The following is a 20,451-nucleotide window of genomic DNA, read 5'->3' on the forward strand; positions in this document are numbered from 1 at the left end:
GGGCCCGACCAATGCTGCTTGCAGCTTTAATTTTTTGTTGTTGTTGTCTTTAGTGTTGATACGGATACAATGTTAAGCAGACAATTTTATAGACACATGATACTATTTATTGTCGCAGCAAAGAGAAGTACTGCACTAGTATGACTTTAAGAATGCCAAATGTTATTTAAAATATCACCTGTAATCATTTTTAAGATGGTGACAGTTTGACACAGGAACATAGTAATTATAAATGTACAATATTTCCATGGGGAAAATGTGATCAATGCCATATTATACCTGTGCTGCCCAGATGTTGTCGAGATCCTGCATAGTGAGCGCTTTTTCTTTTATAACGAAGCGAAGGATCTTCTCCAGTTTCTCGACATACTGAGGCTGGTGTAAACTGTCCCGTAGGACGATGGACAGAATGTGGTTCTGCTGGATCCACTCCTGAGGTACAACATTAAACACCGGGAAAGACAGACAATGATGCACTGTGGCGTTTAAAAAAAACTCAAGCAAGGCGTATGAGCTCACCGCCATGCGCTCTGCTGTCAACCATTCATCCTCCTCCGGGTTATGTCGATGAGTGTAGTAGGACACGCTGGATATCACCTTGTTAACTTCATTTAGTGCATTCATTTTGCCATTAAAAGAAGAAATTTGCAATAACCTGAAAGAAGTAGCAGTTTGTTAGTTTACCTGAATCTTTTTAGCATTCATGTGCACCACTGTCTTCACATCCTCACCTAAGAATCATTTTTAACCTAAAAATCTCTAAATTCTTCACAGTCTCCTCTTGTCCTGGTACGCGAGATGCAAGGTTCTTTAGAGACTTGATTATCATGGACAGTGCGTCGTTTTTGGCTTCATTCTTGGCCTCTTTCTTAAGCTCCTCGTCGGTCAGGTTCTCTAGGAACTGGGGGACCATCTCGATGACGGGGAGGAAGTACTTCTTCACTGTGTGCAATGTGAGGAACTCGTAACACTGGCCAAAAGGCCTGCAATGAAGGAGAGGAAAGAGAATAGTAAGGAAAGCGTACAAGAACGCCCCATGGAGACAATTGCTTCCTCACTTGATAAGTGCAGCGATGATCTGGACGTTCAGTGCTTGGCCACTCATGAAGCGATCGTGCAACAATTGAAACCCGTTTAACGTGCCAAATTTATTTATTAAGTCCACCAACCAGCCCTGCGTTTGACAAAACAAAAATGAGGGATGGCTGTCATCTGCTAGTTCTACAACACAAAATGAGCATAGGCTGTGTATAACCTTTGGCGAGCGTGGGTCAGGTGGTCGGGCGTAGAGGTCGTCGTCAGCCAGCTGCCCTCCAGCGGGGACGGTCTCAGAGGGCCGCGTGCCATTGTAGATGTGGAACTTGCAGTGGGGGTTAGTGGCCATGGCCAGAAGCTCCAGTAGGGCGAACCAGTCCTGAGGGAGCTTGGCCACACACAGCTCCACCAGGCGGTGTGTGTTGTTAATGATACACCTCTGTGGATGTGGAGAGTGGCGGAGATACACAATTAGGAACCAAATATACAATCAATTAATAAATAACCCATCCATCCATCCATCCATCTTCTTCCGCTTATCCGAGGTTGGGTCGCGGGGGGAGCAGCCTAAGCAGGGAAGCCCAGACTTCCCTCTCCCCAGCCACTTCGTCCAGCTCTTCCTGTGGGACCCCGAGGCGTTCCCAGGCCAGCCGGGAGACATAGTCTTCCCAACGTGTCCTGGGTCTTCCCCGTGGCCTCCTACCGGTCGGACGTGCCCTAAACACCTCCCTAGGGAGGCGTTCGGGTGGCATCCTGACCAGATGCCCGAACCACCTCATCTGGCTCCTCTCGATGTGGAGGAGCAGCGGCTTTACTTTGAGCTCCCCCCGGATGGCAGAGCTTCTCACCTTATCTCTAAGGGAGAGCCCTGCCACCCGGCGGAGGAAACTCATTTCGGCCGCTTGTACCCGTGATCTTGTCCTTTCGGTCATAACCCAAAGCTCATGACCATAGGTGAGGATGGGAACGTAGATCGACCGGTAAATTGAGAGCTTTGCCTTCCGGCTCAGCTCCTTCTTCACCACAACGGATCGATACAGCGTCCGCATTACTGAAGACGCCGCACCGATCCGCCTGTCGATCTCACGATCCACTCTTCCCCCACTCGTGAACAAGACTCTGAGGTACTTGAACTCCTCCACTTGGGGCAAGATCTCCTCCCCAACCCGGAGATGGCATTCCACCCTTTTCCGGGCGAGAACCATGGACTCGGACTGGGAGGTGCTGATTCTCATCCCAGTCGCTTCACACTCGGCTGCGAACCGATCCAGTGAGAGCTGAAGATCCTGGCCAGATGAAGCCATCAGGACCACATCATCTGCAAAAAGCAGAGACCTAATCCTGCAGCCACCAAACCAGATCCCCTCAACGCCTTGACTGCGCCTAGAAATTCTGTCCATAAAAGTTATGAACAGAATCGGTGACAAAGGGCAGCCTTGGCGGAGTCCAACCCTCACTGGAAACGTGTCCGACTTACTGCCGGCAATGCGGACCAAGCTCTGGCACTGAGCATACAGGGAGCGGACCGCCACAATCAGACAGTCCGATAATAAATAACATTATTTAAAATCAAACTAAAAATGCGCACTCCTCTTGCGAATGATACAAAACATTTGTGACTAAATCAAAATTGAAGAAAGATACTCACGTGAATCTCAAACTTCCAGCCGCTAACAGCCTCGTCTGTCAGGATCTTTGTGAATGAGATAGTCAAACCATCTCGAAAAAACCTCTGACAGGCCTCACACTTCACATCCAGTCCTGCAAGAAAAAATACACAATTGCACACTTAGTAACTCCAATATAGCACACCAGCTGTGGGGGGTTTCTGTGCAGTATTAAAAAGGATTGTTTTGGCACCATGCTTTAATTGCTGTGCCTACCTTTTTTACAGAGGTCTATAGCAGCCTCCAAGAGGACTTCTAACTCTCCTTTTGGCAACACTGGAACGACCCAACGAGGCCTGAGAGGAAACAGGACGACAACATTCAGAAATACCAAACGATGCAAAGAAAAACGGGAAGAGTAATGGACCATGACGAGCATCATTTACTCGCGAGGGCAACTCCTCCATTGCAGTATACAGCCAAATGAGGGGGTGTACCTGTTGATCATGTCATCTAGCTTGGCTAGGTCAGTGTGAGGGAAGGCGGGCTCTTCCTCCTCCAGCTGGGGTGGTCCATCCCCTTGCCCGTGCTCACCGGGGGGACTCACTGGAGAGTTCTCATTAGATGAGTTAGGAGAAGATGTCTAAAACATTTAAAAACAAACACAAATCAGCATTAATATACATCATAAGATGGCATACATTTATAAGTATATATGTCAGAAACAACAACCATGACCTAGGAGCAACAGGAATATTTTAGGTTTTCGTTGTCGGTCCTAGCATTTCCCCAATAATCATGTTTTACCCCTGCCTTAAATGGGACCCATTATGCAAAACCAAGTTTTCTTAGCTGTTGGTCCCTGTTTTTGTATAATCTGGATCCCAATAAATCCCCATAAATGTGAAATTAAACCATGGAGGCATGGCAGAGAGGTTTATAAAACTATTTCCAAATGTGCTCCAAACAAATAGTTTGAATTTGAGAATTTAGTGACGTCTTTTGCTTTAGTTATGCCAGCGGATTTCTCCATGAATAGTGAGCTTTGCGCAAGTCTGCTATTTTTATTTAGTTGTAGTCCAAAGTTGTAGTTAATAAGCTCCTCCTTTTCCTCTATCCTATTGTAGTGGGGCAGATGCATGCTAATATCCTTCGGTGTAGCTATTCCTAATACAAAGTAGTGTGTAATTTTAACTTATATCTGTCAGTAAACTCTGAAAGCTACAACACGTCTGACGGGGGTGGAGATGCAGTCGAGGGGAAATTGGCCTGGAAGAGGGCTTTGGCACTTTAATAAGACCACCCCTAAAACAGCACATTCTGAAGAGACAATCAGAAAGCGACTTGAAGGTGGTCTGTAAAACAAAATCTAGACAAAAGTGACATTACATGGTATGTAGACCACAAGAAAGTGTTTAAAATGTAAAATATATATATATATATATATATATATATATATATATATATATATATATATATATATATAATATGAACCCTTTTCTACCTTAATTTCTCCCCATTTCTAGAACTAATCACTAGCGACGCTGAGATCATTATTCATGCGTTCGTTACGTCTCGTCTCGATTACCGTAACGTATCATTTTCGGGTCTCCCTATGTCTAGCATTAAAAGATTACAGTTGGTACAAAATGCAGCTGCTAGACTTTTGACAAGAACAAGAAAGTTTGATCATATTACGCCTATACTGGCTCACCTGCACTGGCTTCCTGTGCACTTAAGATGTGACTTTAAGGTTTTACTACTTACTTATAAAATACTACACGATCCAGCTCCATCCTATCTTGCCGATTGTATTGTACCATATGTCCCGGCAAGAAATCTGCGTTCAAAGAACTCCGGCTTATTGGTGATTCCCAGAGCCCAAAAAAAGTCTGCGGGCTGTAGAGCGTTTTCTATTCGGGCTCCAGTACTATGGAATGCACTTACGGTAACAGTTAGAGATGCTACCTCAGTAGAAACATTTAAGTCCCATCTCAAAACTCATTTGTATACTCTAGCCTTTGAATAGCCCCCTCTTTTTTTAGACCAGTTGATCTGCCGTTTTTCTTTTCTCCTCTGCTCCCCCCTACCCCTTGTGGAAGGGGAGACACACAGGTCCGCTGGCCATGGATGGGGTGCTGGCTGTCCGGGGTCGGGACCCGGGGTGGACCGCTCGCCTGTATATCGGTTGGGAACATCTCTGCGCTGCTGACCCGTCTCCGCTCGGGATGGTTTCCTGCTGACCCCACTGTGGACTGGACTCTTACAGTTATGCTGGATCCACTATGGACTGTACTCTCACAATATTATGTTAGACCCACTCGACATCCATTGCATTCGGTCTCCCTAGAGGGGGGGGGGGGGTTACCCACATATGCGGTCCTCTCCAAGGTTTCTCATAGTCATTCACATCGACGTCCCACTGGGGTGAGTTTTTCCTTGCCCTTATGTGGGCTCTGTACCGAGGATGTCGTTGTGGCTTGTGCAGCCCTTTGAGACACTTGTGATTTAGGGCTATATAAATAAACATTGATTGATTGATTGAATGTGTAAATGAGAAGGTAAACTGTAGCTTGTCACTTCAATTTCTGGAGCTAATCATTTTGAATTTGGACATTAGCAGGCACTTAACAGCTTGCCAAATCAATTTTCAGACAGTTTCCCCAAACAGCTTGTTGCAATAATATGTTGGATAATCCCAGACAAGGACTCTGCAAAATATGGGTTCCCAAATACCTGCGACAACAACTACAAACCCTGTGATATGAATGCCAGGCCAGTAGTTGGCGATGACAGGGGCACAACTGTCTTATGAATAAACTTCATGCACATAAATGAGGACTTTGGTAAGAAATGCATCGCCACTAGACAAATTCGCCATATATGTATACTCTTTTTCTTAGACTATGAAACTTAATTAGTTTCTTTCTATAGGTGTAAAAAGTGACACATGTACATATAAAAAAACTAGTTAGTTCCTGTTAGCATAAATTATGGAAGGCAACTGATAGATTCCTCTTTGGAAAAACCAAAGCTCATGGGGGCCCTCATTTAAATTCCATTGGAGTATGACAAGGACTGGTGAGTGGACCAGGCTGAGCCACCTGGTTCTCATCTTATGGTCAGTGTAGACGTTAGCAGGTGCGAGGGCAGGTGTCTACCATCTTAAAAGGCAACAAAGCTACACCAGTCAGTACAACAGAGTGAACGTGAGTGAGAAATATGAAATGTGGGTGGTGTGTGGTGAAGGCTCCTTCTGCTTGGCTGACCTACATATACAGCTTGCCTCTCACGTATCACCATTGCTCATCAGCGTGCGCGCACACACACACACACGCACGCACACGCACACACGCACACACACATCCCTTATCCATCACTCAGGAGGTTCTCTCTGTTCATTGATGCCTCGTCTTCACTTTTTCTCCCTCTTTCCGTTCCCCTCACCCCTCTCTTTTCATCGCTCTGGGCATCTGTGTGTCTGTAGGGTTGGGAGTGAGCTGTATTTGTTTAAAAAAAAAATCCTGCACGGTGCAGTGTCTGGAAATGGGATGGGCACTTTAAAAAAATGGTCTTAATCGTCTGTAATAAGTAGCAACATTATTATTGTTTGGATTGTTTTTCCTCAACAGTAATAGCATTGTGGTTGTGTTGCCCTTTCAGAGAGTGAAGCTACCTGTGCATCTGAGCTTTCATCAATAACAAAAACACAGCCACGGCACTGCTAACATTTTAAACGCCTCCCTTCCCCATAACATGAATTTGCTGCTTCTTTTAAACATACTGCACTTTGGCGGATTAGCACCAATCAAGGAGTGATACCCTCTTACATGAAGACACTTGAGTCAAAGGAGAATTAACGTTTGTTTTTCAATTGACCGTGCAACATTGCAATTAAATATACTACTTTTAAAAATGCATGGGCCGAGGTTTGAAACAACTTTAGGTCAATAAAAGACTATACCTAAGAACAACATGTATCATTAAATCAGGTTTATCCTTAGTCTATACTTCACCCCTCCAAAAAAAAGCACAAGACAGACGCTAAGTTAGTGGTGGGTAACCTGCAGATAAAGTCCATCCATCCATCCATTTTCTACCGCTTATTCCCTTTGGGGTCGCGGGGGGCGCTGGAGCCTCACTGGAGGACGAGTAGTAGCTTAACATGCTACACTACACACGGTGGGAGGATGCAATAAGCCATGCTAACTGCTAACAGCAAGCTGGAGCTCTTGAATGTAAACAAAGGTGGGTAGAGCGATACAAATATCGACAGTAAGTATAAGAGCTGTATAGTCAATACTATAGACGTATTAGAGGTTTGATATCTTTATCAAAACATTTTTTGTCGTTTTTGTCATCGTTTACAAATTTAGGAAGTAAGTCCCTGGCAGAAATCAAGGAAATTACTTAAAAACAGACTCAATCGTAGAAAATATTTTTAAATATTTAAATGATATTGTTAGATCGCGATGATGTTTTTGTCTTGATTATAATTGTGATCGAAAATTTAATAATCCGATGAGCTGGAAAATTTTAAGTATTAATACTGCCCCTGTAGCTGCTTTGTATTGGATCGATACACACATTTGTGGTAATGTGAGGTATCCAAACAACATAATAAGTGCTTACCAATTTTTTTACAATGAAAAGTAGCCAGATAGTACAGTTAATTAGCAAGTATACCAATAATAATTTTGAGAAAATAATACAACCAGAAATGACGATATGTTACCGCATACGTCAGCAGCCAAATTAGGAGCCTTTGTAACCAGTCTTGTGATATATATATATATATATATATATATATATATCATTATCGCAAGAGGATGCAATATAAATCACGATATTAGACTTAGACTTCCTTTTTATCGTCATTCAAATTTGAACTTTACAGCACAGATAAGAACGACATTTCGTTACATAAGCTCATGGTAGTGCAGGATAAAAAAGCAATACGGTGCATATATAAATAAATAAAAATAAATAGATTACTGTACAGATAAATATATTGCACTTTTTCACATGCGTCCACGTTTATGGATGTACCGTATTTTCCGCACTATAAGGCGCACCGGATTATTAGCCGCACCTTCTATGAATTACATATTTCATAATTTTGTCCACCAATAAGCCGCCCCGGACTATAAGCCGCGCCTACGCTGCGCTAAAGTGAATGTCAAAAAAACGCTGCGCTAAAGTGAATGTCAAAAAAACAGTCAGATAGTTCAGTCAAACTTTAATAATATATTGAAAACCAGCGTTCTAACAACTCTGTCCCAAAATGTACAAATGTGCAATCACAAACATAGTAAAATTCAAAATGGTGTAGAGCAATAGCAACATACCGGTAATGTTGCTCGAACGTTAATGTCACAACACACAAAATAAACATAGCGCTCACTTTCTGAAGTTATTCTTCATTCGTACCGGTAAATCCTTCGAATTCTTCGTCTTCGGTGTCCGAATTGAAAAGTTGCGCTAGCGTGGCTTCCAAAATGGCCGGCTCCGTCTCTTCGAAGTCATCGGATTCAGTGTCGCTGTTGTTGTGCAGCAGTTCTGTGAATCCTGCCTTCCGGAAAGCTCGGACCACAGTTGTGACAGAAATATCTGCCCAGGCATTTACAATCCACTGGCAGATGTTGGCGTATGTCGTCCGGCGTTGTCTGCCCGTCTTAGTGAAGGTGTGTTCGCCTTCGGTCATCCATTTTTCCCACGCCGTTCGCACTCGTGATTTGAATGCCCTGTTGACACCAATATCCAGCGGTTGGAGTTCTTTGGTTAATCCACCCGGAATGACGGCGAGTGTTGTATTTGTGTGCTTCACTTGTTTTTTGACACCATCTGTGATGTGGGCGCGCATAGAGTCGTATATCAACATGGACGGAGCAGCGTGAAAAAAGCCACCCGGCCTCTTCGCGTAAACTTCCCTTAACCACTCGCTCATCTTTTCTTCATCCATCCATCCCTTCGAGTTAGCTTTTATGATGACGCCGGCTGGAAAGGTCTCTTTTGGCAAGGTCTTCCTTTTGAATATCACCATGGGAGGAAGTTTCTGGCCATTAGCATGGCAAGCTAGAACCACAGTGAAGGACGACTTCTCATTCCCTGTGGTGCGAATATTCACCGTACGTGCTCCCGTTGTATCAACAGTGCGGTTCACAGGAATATCAAAAGTCAGTGGAACCTCGTCCATGTTGATAATGTTCTCTGGCCGGATCTTTTTTTCCGCTATCTTCTTTTTACAATATGCACGGAAAGTAGCCAGCTTTTCTTTAAAGTCGTTAGGCAGTTGCTGTGAAACAGTGGTCCGTGTGCGGATGGAGAGATTGCGTCTTTTCATAAACCGGAAACACCAAGAAGCACCACCTTTAAAATCATCCAGGTGAAGTTCGCTTGCTAGCGTTGTTGCCTTCATTCGAATAGTGATGGTGCTGACACTTCTGCTTGCTGCTCTCTGCTCAACAACCCACTGTTCGAGTTCGTCCTCCAACTGTTGCCATCGTGCTTTGTTCCCTCGGAAGCTCTGTTTTGTCTTCTTTACCTGGCGCAGGTCATCTTCTTGCTTCCTCCACCTACGCACCATTGATTCATTTATGTTATATTCTCTTGCTGCTGCTCTATTTCCGTGTTCTTCGGCATGACTTATTGCCTTAAGTTTAAATTCTGCGTTATAAGCGTGTCGTTTAGTAGGAGCCATTTTGTAGTCTGGTCTTTACAGATGTAGACACACAAAGGAAATGAAACGAAATATCCGCGCGCTTCTTTTTCTTCCGGGGGCGGGCGGTAGCGCTTCCTGTTCTATGGGGGCGGGTGCTTACCTTGGCGGTTGCTTGCGTAGAAGAAGAAGCACTTCCTGTTCTACCGGGAAAAAAGATGGCGGCTGTTTACCGAAGTTGCGAGATCGAAACTTTATGAAAATGAATCGTAATAAAGCGCACCGGGTTATAAGGCGCACTGTTAGCTTTTGAGAAAATTTGTGGTTTTTAGGTGCGCCTTATAGTGCGGAAAATACGGTATGTTATACTGTCTTTTTTATTCCAGCCAGTTAATCCATTTTGGGGGGAGTTGAGGGGATAATTTAATTATGATGCGTTCAAGAGTCTTACGGCCTGAGGGAAGAAGCTGTTACAGAACCTGGAGGTTCTGCTTCGGAGGCTGCGGAACCTCTTTCTAGAGTCCAGCAGTGAAAACAGTCCTTTGTGGGGGTGGGAGGAGTCTTTGCAGATTTTCTGAGCCCTGGTCAGGCAGCGGCTTTTTGCGATCTCCTGGATAGGAGGAAGAGGAGTCCTGGTGATCTTTTCCGCCGTCCTCACCACTCTCTGGAGAGACTTCCAGTCTGAGGCATTGCAGGCTCCAGTCCAGACAGAGATGCTGTTGGTCAGCAGGCTCTCTATAGTGCCTCTGTAGAATGTGGTGAGAATGGGGGGAGGGAGCTGTGCTTTTCATCAGACGCAAAAAGTGCATGTGCTGCTGAGCTCTTCTTACAAGAGCTCCGGTGTGTAGGGACCAGGTTATATTGTCAGTTATCTGCACCCCCAGGAATTTGGTGTTGCTTACTATCTCCACCGCTGTGCCGTTGATGAAGAGTGGAGCGTGGCTGGACTGGTGCTTCCTGAAGTCAACGATGATCTCCTTGGTCTTGTTGACATTCAGGACCAGGTTGTTGGTTCTGCACCAGTCAACCAGATGTTTCACCGCCTCCCTGTAGTCCATGTCATTGTTGTCACGGATGAGGCCCACTACTGTCGTGTCGTCCGCATACTTCACAATGTGGTTAGTAGTGGACCTGGCGCAGCAGTCATGAGTCATCAACGTGAACAGCAGCGGACTCAGGACGCAGCCCTGGGGGGAGCCGGCGCTCGGAGATGGCACTGGAGGTGTTGTTGCCCACTCTCACAGATTGGGGTCTGTCTGTGAGGAAGTCAAGCAGCCAGTTGCAAAGGGGGGGTACTGAATCAAAATGGGGCCAGTTTGCTCACCAAGTGCTGCGGGATGATGGTGTTGAATGCTGAGCTGAAGTCCAGGAACAACATCCGCACGTGTGTGTCCTTTCCTTCCAGATGTTCTAAGGTCAGGTGGAGTGCAGAGGAGATGGCGTCCTCTGTGGAGCGGTTAGGGCGATAAGCCAACTGGTATGGGTCGAATGTGGGGGGGAAGTCTGGAGACAATATATTCCTTTACCAGCCTCTCGAAGCACTTAATTATGATGGGGGTGAGTGCAACGGGGCGGTAATCATTGAGGGAGGAGATTGTGGGGTTTTTTTGGCACTGGAATGATTGTGGCCGTCTTAAAACATGCTGGTACCACAGCCTGGGTCAGCGAGATGTTGAAGATGTCTGTGAGAACCCCAGCCAGCTTAAGCACCTTGCCCGGAATGTCATCAGGTCCCAGTGCTTTCCGGGGGTTCACTCTCCTCAGGGTTTTACGGACATCCGCTATATACAGGTTGAGCGGCTGCTCATCAGGGCGAGGGATGGATTTTCTCGCCGGAGTGGTGTTAAGTGCCTCAAACCTTGCAAAGTAGTTGTTAAGGTCATCTAGGAAGCTGATACTGTTGTCACAGGGACAGGGGGCAGCTTTATAGTACGTGATGACCTGAATGCCCTGCCACATTCGTCTAGTGTTTGTAGGGTTCTCGAAGAAATCCTGCACTTTCTGACTGTGAGCATGCTTTGCAACCTTAATGGCACGGTTCAGGTTAGCTCTGGCTGATTTTAATGCCACCATGTCGCCAGACTTGAAAGCCTTGTTCCAAGCCTTCAGCATTGCACGTACCTCACTGTTCATCCAGGGTTTCTCGTTGGCCCGTGTGGGGATGTTCTTGATCACATTGACATCCTCCATGCACTTCTGAATGTATGCGGACACAGACTCTGCATACTCCTCCACACGTGTGGTGATTTTCGGTGGCGGCTGCTTTGAACATGTCCTAGTCTGTGGTTTCGAAGCAGTCTTGTAATGCTGACATTGCTCCCTCTGGCCAGGTCCTCACCTGCTTCACTGTAGCTTGCTTCCTGATCAGCAGAGGCTTGTATGCAGGAATTAGCATCACAGATAGATGGTCTGAGGAACCGAGGTGGGGGCGTGGTGCAGCTTTATACGCCTGTTTAATATTACTATAAACCAAGTCCAGCTTGCTTCCACCCCTGGTTGCAAAATTCACATATTGATGGAAATGAGGGAAAACTGTTTTCATGTTAGCTTGATTAAAATCCCCTGCCACGATGAAAACTCCCTCTGGACGTGTAGTTTGCAGTTCATTGATGGAGCAGTACAAATCATTTGGTGTTAGCACTGGGGGGAATGTACACTACTGTGAAGATCATAGCACTGAATTCCCTGGGTAAATAAAATGGCCTGCATTTTATAGTTAATAGTTCAACATCAGGAGAGCAGTGACGTGATACTATGTTCCCATTATTGCACCAGTTATTATTGACGTGTATGCAAACACCACCGCCTCGGGATTTACCAGTGAGAGATGTACTCCTGTCCTACCGGAACATAGTTAGCCCCTCGATGCTAACTGCCTCGTCCGGAACGGTTGGTTTCAACCACGTTTCTGTTAGAAATATGGCGCAGCGGTCTCTCATCTCGCATTTAAATCCAGCTTCAGGTAGTCCAGTTTGTTCTCCAGGGAGTGGACATTTGAAAGCAGGATGGAAGGAAGCGGCGTTCTGTGGGGATTAGCCTTTAGCTTTGTTGTTAGCCCCGCTCGGCATCCCCGCTTCTGCTTCCGATCACACCGCTTACGTGTCTTCCGTTGACACTCCCCGCTGGTACTAGACTCCGCTGGGTCAAATGCCGCTGGATGTAGCCGGCGAAGTATTCCCATGCTAGCGAGGAGGTCCAACGTACACGCATCTTTCAGTCCAAAACGACCCGATCTATCCACATCCAGAATTGTCTGGCGGTCGTATGAATCAATTTAAGTGGACCCCGACTTAAACAAGTTGAAAAACTTATTCGGGTGTTACCATTTAGTGGTCAATTGTACGAAATATGTACTTCACTGTGCAACCTACTAATAAAAGTCTCAATCAATCAAACCACGGAGTGTCCACGCTGTAAGCCAGCCATGAAATTTAAAGAATTGTCCGGTATTTTTGCCAAATTGTTCTATACTACCATGAGCGTCTGCAAGTCGCAGCCAGTCAGGGCGCCGCCATCTTGACTAGCATATTGATTTTAGGTCACATCGCCCATCCCTAATTGCATAACCTTTAAAATTCTAAACATCACAGAACATTTTAAAAATATGCCTCTAAAGGTGGAGCTGGGCAATTATGAAACAAATCTAAATCACAAATAATTGTAACTTTCTACCTCGATTTCAGTAAATGCACAATCATCCCACTCTCAGTTAATATGTCATTATTATTGCACCCAAAGTGGGGCTGGGCGATATATCGATATACTCGATATATCGCGGGTTTGTCTCTGTGCGATATAGAAAATGACTATATTGTGATATTGGAGTATACGTTCTCACGCAGTTGCTTTTAGCTGCGGGCATTACACTTCAGGCTCTTCTCACTCTTTGTTGTCTCTCCTTCTCACAGAGACATAAAACAAGTGCACCTTACATACGTATACGCCCTCGCGGAGCAGAGAGGTAGCGGCATGGGTAACGTTAGCTGTGGTGCGAGTGGTAATACGAGAGAAAGAAGGTCCAAATATGGTAACAAATGAAGGAAAAATTAATTCCCAAGAAAAACAGCAGGGGGTCCATCGTCTGGCGGTGGTTTGGCTTCAAGTGGGAATATGTCGAACAGACAACCGTAATTTGTCAAGTGTGGGGCAAAAGCGTTGCTACAAAAAGTAGCATTACTGCTAATATATAGCATAATTTGAAAAGTCACCTGCGAGAGAATGAAGAGTGCTTACTCCGCATGTCAACATCGTATGAAAAAAATAGTCAACAACAGAAGGAGATAACGTCCGCAGGAACCTACCACATAGCGAAGGACATACACTATTTGATTTCATATTATGCAGCTCATTTTTATTTGACACTTATTGAAATATCTTGTGTGATATCATGCACAAAAGTGCACTGTATTTGTAGCGCAGTTCTGTACAAAAAGTGCACTTTAATTTAGTGTTTTGATATGTCATCTTAGTGACATCATGCACAAAAGTGCACTCATAGCTTGTTTTAAAATGTCTCTGACAATCTTGCTGTTTGTTTTGAAATGACATGAATGTTTGTGCCACTGCTTAATAACTGTTTAATAAATACACTTTTACTTGTGATTTCCCTCTCTGCATGAACGTTTAAAAGTAGCATATATTAATGCAGTATGAAGAAGAATGTTTTAATGTAGACACATAGAATCATCATACTGCTGTGATTATATGCATCAAGTGTTCATTCAAGGCCAAGGCCAAATATCGAGATGTATATCGTGTATCGTGACATGGCCTAAAAATATTGCGATATTGAAAAAAAGCCATATCGCCCAGCCCTAACCCAAAGTGTGCCTGAACAACTGTTAGGGAATTCCTTTTGGGTGGAAGATGCTTTTATTGTACTGTCAGGCTCAGAGATATCCTTCATGATGCGTGTTTGTAGCGGGAGTGTGTCACGTGGCTTCTTCTGCTGCTGCTGCTTTCCTGTCAGCCTCCACACTTATATTTCGATTCATTGCCCAACCCTAGACTAAAGTTTCACAATTTTATAACATACATGACATTTCTTGCAAAACCTAACTTCAGAGTTTGGAGGGATTAATTCTATGTGGGTGTTTTGCTTTGTATTTAGCTTTTTTGGCAATAAATATATTGGCAAGTTGGTGGGGTAATGTGGCCCTGAAACATTTCCCTTTTACCATTTAGCCCTTGAGGTAGTTGAAGGCTGACCTGGTTCTGTGGCAATGGGGGTTGGCTCTGAGCATCAGGCGCCTGGCCCTGGCTGTCGTTGCCCCCCACCGGAGAGCCACGCGTGGTGGCCGTCATGCTCGCCACGGGGCAGATCTTGGCAATCTTGGCCTCTTTTACGCGGCGCTGACCAGGAGGGAAATCAGAGCCACCTCAGCCGTGGAGCGGAGGGAAGAAAGCCCGAACACGCGAGAGAGGGACACGAGCACCTGGCGATCTGGATGTGCCGCTGAGACCATTGCATAACCTGAAATGAAGGGAAAGAGAGAAAGATAAGGGTTGACGGTAGGCATGGGCGACAGATACATCAATATCATGGATGTATTCAAGTTTTTTGTTGTGGACGATTTAAAAAATAAAAAATAGTTTTTTCTCCTCTTAGTCCAACATACTGTTCGCTCCTCAGGAGCTTCCGTAGCTTGCGCCATTGCCTTACTTCCTTAGTGGCACACATAGCAAAACAAGACTAATGCTAACACTAACAAGAGCCGGATCTTTGTTCCAAATACAAAAAAAAGTGTTGTCAGCCACGTTCCCTCTAAGGTGCGCGCCTGCGCAATTGCGCACTGCTCAAGCGTCCTCTGCGCACAGCAAATATATGCCGCGCACCAAATCAAATCCCATCTGAATTCTAAACAAAATAAACACATTTATTCTGTGTCATTTTGCAATGCAACTCCGAGTGACAGTGCAACAAGCGACCCTAACGGTGTTCGTCAACACCGTTCAATTATTGTAACGTCTATCGAGATGCTTCGAGGACAGGAATTACATCGATCACTTTATTGAGCAAAACTGTTTATATTCGGCCATAACCACATCAAAAACATGAGTAAAAAACTTCTCTCGAAAAACTAGTCATTTTCTGCCGTACAAACCAGGCCAAAATCAACTTGTCATCTGTCACCAACACGCATACCACTAAGGCCACACAAAAAGTCGGACAACTAAAACACCACAAAAAGTTACACTATGACTCCTCAGTCATCCATCCATCCATCCATCTTCTTCCGCTTATCCGAGGTCGGGTCGCGGGGGCAGCAGCTTAAGCAGGGAAGCCCAGACTTCCCTCTCCCCAGCCACTTCGTCCAGCTCCTCCCGGGGGATCTCGAGGCGTTCCCAGGCCAGCCGGGAGAGATAGTCTTCCCAGCGTGTCCTGGGTCTTCCCCGTGGCCTCCTACCAGTCGGACGTGCCCGAAACACCTTCCTAGGGAGGCGTTCGGGTGGCATCCTGACCAGATGCCCGAACCACCTCATCTGGCTCCTCTCGATGTGGAGGAGCAGCGGTTTTACTTTGAGCTCCCCCCGAATGACAGAGCTTCTCACCCTATCTCTAAGGGAGAGCCCCGCCACTCGGCGGAGGAAACTCATTTCGGCCGCTTGTACCCGTGATCTTGTCCTTTCGGTCATGACCCAAAGCTCATCACCATAGGTGAGGATGGGAACGTAGATCGACCGGTAAATCGAGAGCTTTGCCTTCCGGCTCAGCTCCTTCTTCACCACAACGGATTGATACAGCGTCCGCATTACTGAAGACGCCGCACCGATCCGCCTGTCGATCTCACGATCCACTCTTCCCCCACTCGTGAACAAGACTCCGAGGTACTTGAACTCCTCCACTTGGGGCAAGATCTCCTGCCCAACCCGGAGATGGCACTCCACCCTTTTCCGGGAGAGAACCATGGACTCGGATTTGGAGGTGCTGATTCCCATCCCAGTCGCTTCACACTCGGCTGCGAACCGATCCAGTGAGAGCTGAAGATCTTGGCCGGAGGAAGCCATCAGGACCACATCATCTGCAAATAGCAGAGACCTAATCCTGCAGCCACCAAACCAGATACCCTCAACGCCTTGACTGCGCCTAGAAATTCTGTCCATAAAGGTTATGAACAGAATCGGTGACAAAGGGCAGCCTTGGCGGAGTCCAACCCTCACTGGAAACGTGTCCGACTTACTGCCGGCAATGCGGACCAAGCTCTGACACTGATTATACAGGGAGCGAACTGCCACAATAAGACAGTACGTTACCCCATACTCTCTGAGCACTCCCCACAGGACTTCCCGGGGTACACGGGAAGTGTACCCCAGGACTCCTCAGTCATACGTGTGCTTATTTTACTGTCATGGAATGCTGTTACTAGAGAAAGTTACAGGAATGCACACTTCATCCAATGCTTACATTTCATTGTGCAACATGAGGATGTTTAAGGTGAACTAAATGTGATCTCTGAAAGGGGTACAAATGATTTCCAAAGCAGGACCCCCACCCAGACATATTGTACAATACTAATCCATAGCTTATGAAAAACAAGATTTCTTTTATTTTCATTACAAGTGGGCCAAATCACTAATATTACAAAATAATCTCATGAAAATGACTCCTCTCATTTGAGTGTTATTATAAAAGATTGGTTTGAGACAGGTGTGCTGCTGGTATTGCCACGAGTGATGTTGCTCACATGTGCTCCACCGAATGCTCAGGGTGTTTTTGTGTTTGCTCAGACACATGAACAATTAGAGGGAACATTGGTTGTCAGTACTTGGTTGTGGCAACAGGCATGGAACAAGAGACTGCACGCTGCAAAGTTTGTTTCAAAAAGGCATCTGCACAACAAACAACGACATCTGAAAGCGAAGCCTCCAGCCGAGTGCGAAAAAGACGCAACAATAAACAGTGAGGGCTAAAAAAAATCAACTTACTATGGTGGAATCATTTACACAAAGTATGTATGATGATGCCATGTATGATGAGAAAGAAGCACAATGCATAGAGCGATCACTAAAGCAGTTGCTCTGCACACCACCAAGATGTGTGAATGAAAAAGGCTGTGTTTACCATATTTTCCGCACTATTAGCCGCACCTAAAAACCACAAATTTACTCAAAAGCTGACAGTGCGGCTTTTAACCCGGTGCGCTTTATATATGGATAAATATTAAGATTCATTTTCATAAAGTTTCGGTCTCGCAACTTCGATAAACAGCCGCCATCTTTTTTCCCGGTAGAACAGGAAGCGCTTCTTCTTCTACGCAAGCAACCGCCAAGGTAAGCACCCGCCCCCATAGAACAGGAAGCGCTTCTTCTTCTACTGTAAGCAACCACCCGCCCGCGTAGAAGAAGAAAAAGCGCGCGGATATTACCGTACGTTTCATTTCCTGTTTACATCTGTAAAGACCACAAAATGGCTCCTACTAAGCGACAAGGATCCGGTTCATGAAAAGACGCAATCTCTCCATCCGCACACGGATTACTATTTCACAGCAACTGATATTCCTGTGAACCGCACTGTGGATACAACGGGAGCACGTACGGTGAATATTCGCACCACAGGGAATGAGAAGTCATCCTTCACTGTGGTTCTAGCTTGCCATGCTAATGGCCAGAAACTTCCACCCATGGTGATATTCAAAAGGAAGACCTTGCCAAAAGAGACCTTTCCAGCCGGCGTCATCATAAAAGCTAACTCGAAGGGATGGATGAAGAAAAGATGAGCGAGTGGTTAAGGTAAGTTTAAGTTTACGCGAAGAGGCCGGGTGGCTTTCTTCACGCAGCTCCGTCCATGTTGATATACGACTCCCTGCGCGCCCACATCACGCTGGTTTTAATATATTATTAAAGTTTGACTGACCTATTTGACTGTTTTTTTGACATTCCTTTAGCGCAGTTAGATGCGGCTTACAACACGGGGCGGCTTATGGGTGGACAAAGTTTTGAAATATGCCGTTCATTGAAGGCGCGGCTTTTAACCCAGGGCGCCTTATGGTGCGGAAAATACGGTACTTTATCTAATTACTGAAACAAACAATAGTCTTCTCAATGTTTTACTTCATTATTTTTTTGGATACAATGTATAATACATTTTTTGTTACAGAAGTATGTTATTTAGGACAAAAGTTTGCACTTTAATGATCTCAATGTTGGAGATTGTTTATTTGCATGCAATGTGTAATGCTACATTTTACTTAGGACAAGCGATGGGGAATAACGAGCAAAAACACAGAATATAGCTCGACACTATAACACAAAATCAGAACATCAACAATTCAAATCAGGTGAAATGTCAGTTACCGCAAATCCATCCCCAGTAAAAACAAAACAAGACATGTCACAGTGAAGCTATCAATGTTGAATTGTTTTCCCTTGTCAGAATGACATCGTCTGTCAGAAATGTTGTTAATGTTGGCAATCAGTTTCAAACCTGTGACCTCCACCAATAAACTCCCAGAATGTATTAGCCTAATCACGCTACAAGAGGCCTAGTGGTTAGAGTGTCCGCCCTGAGATAGGTAGGTTGTGGGTTCAAACCCCGGCCGAGTCATACGAAAGACTATAAAAATGGGACCCATTACGTCCCTGCTTGGCGCTCAGCATCAAGGGTTGGAATTGGGGGTTAAATCACCAAAAATGATTCCCGGGGGCGGCCACCGCTGCTGCTCACTGCTCCCCTCACCTCCCAGGGGGTGATCAAGGGTGATGGGTCAAATGCAGAGAATAATTTCGCCACACCTAGTTTGTGTGTTTGACAATCATTGGTACTTTAACTCTTTAACTTTTAACTCAAATTACTTTTGAAATCATTCAGGGTTTAGTGCCTTGCTCAAATTTAGACACTGCTCGTTTTTATGTGTTTGGGACCTAAACCAATGATACACGGGTAAAAAATCAATTTGAATGATATGTCGACGGTTTCCAACAGCAGATTTCTCAAGGTACTTTCATACCTGCCAACTTTTGAAATCAGAAAAACCTGGTAGCCAGGGTCCAGGGGCCGCAGGCCCCGGTAGGTCCAGGACAAAGTCCTGGTGGGGGGTTCAGGCTTCGCCCCCCGACGCAAAATGATTATTAGCATTCAGACAGGTTAAAATGTTGCTAAAACCATCACTTTTCTATCTGTCACAGTGACTTTTCAAAACAAAAATATTACAGCAAAAATCATATGGGTTGATTGACATGTTTATTCTGTAAGCTAACTTCAATAGTTTGAAATTATTTTGACAGTTATCCTGTCAACCTTTCACAAGACTTAAATTTGTTAATTGAAAGTATAAACAGTATAAACACTTTTTACAGTAAACAAATGGTAAAACAGTACTAAACAATTCCATTAAAAAAAAATTGGTGTCATTATTAAAATCTACTGCCTTGTTCAATTGTAAAAAATATTCTGTGCCTAAAATTCACATTTCTATCACAATTATCATACTGTAAACATGGTAAGCTAACTTCATTAAAATTAATAGTCCTGTCAATAGCATGGAATTACAATTCAAATGTAGTTTTTTTGTAAGCCTTTCAAAAGAATTCAAAATATGAAAAATTAATGAAAATTAATTTAAGCCATCAGACACTTGAAAAGTGGCACATCACATCTCTAATGTAATCATTTGAACTTTTCAACAGAAATAGCACTGCAAAAATATTAAGGACATACTTCTGTATTTTGGTAGTTATGCTGTCAACATTTAACAAGATTTCTTCAACTTGGACTTGAAAGCATAAATAGTATAAACACTTTTAACAGTATAACAGTACTAAACAATTCCAATAGATAACATTGGTGTCATTACCTTTTTGTGGCTAAAATCCAAATTTATTCTATCAGATTGATCATACTGCAAAAATGATATGGTAACTTTATGATAAGTTTACTTCATTAAAATGTAATTCAATAGCATCATAAATAAAACTTCGGCATTTATCACATCCAAAGAATCTGTTTGGGCGACGAAAAACGTTGAAAGTTTTCCACTTGTATCGCTAGCAACGGCATTAGACTTGTGTTTTTTTGTCCCAACGTGGTCTTTTACATCGCTAATTCCTCCGTGTCCGATCGAAAAATCTTGTCTGCACAAGGTGCAATTCGCGTAGTTTTCACCCTTTTTGGAACGGATAATTATTCCCGGATAGGCTTTTGTATATTCTTCA

The 20,451-nt window shown here is 44.6% G+C and overlaps 1 protein-coding gene across 5 annotated transcripts in view; it reads right to left on the reverse strand.

Annotated features, from left to right (window-relative positions):
* Window positions 1–20,451, reverse strand: part of usp9 (ubiquitin specific peptidase 9) — a 104,556-nt gene that overhangs the window by 58,283 nt on the left and 25,822 nt on the right. For all 5 annotated transcript variants that reach the window (XM_061970768.1, XM_061970766.1, XM_061970765.1 and 2 more), the window contains exons 2-10: window positions 14,509–14,773; window positions 3,140–3,285; window positions 2,919–2,998; window positions 2,684–2,796; window positions 1,256–1,474; window positions 1,059–1,174; window positions 732–983; window positions 520–655; window positions 280–432 (exon numbers count right to left, since the gene is read on the reverse strand). In XM_061970768.1, coding sequence (XP_061826752.1) covers window positions 280–432; window positions 520–655; window positions 732–983; window positions 1,059–1,174; window positions 1,256–1,474; window positions 2,684–2,796; window positions 2,919–2,998; window positions 3,140–3,285; window positions 14,509–14,604 — 1,311 coding nt within the window. In that variant the 5' untranslated portion in view covers window positions 14,605–14,773. The remainder of the gene's footprint in view (window positions 1–279; window positions 433–519; window positions 656–731; window positions 984–1,058; window positions 1,175–1,255; window positions 1,475–2,683; window positions 2,797–2,918; window positions 2,999–3,139; window positions 3,286–14,508; window positions 14,774–20,451) is intronic.

The sequence above is a fragment of the Nerophis lumbriciformis genome, linkage group LG13 (genome assembly GCF_033978685.3).
Source record: "Nerophis lumbriciformis linkage group LG13, RoL_Nlum_v2.1, whole genome shotgun sequence".
In the NCBI taxonomy this organism is placed as follows: Eukaryota; Metazoa; Chordata; class Actinopteri; order Syngnathiformes; family Syngnathidae; genus Nerophis; species Nerophis lumbriciformis.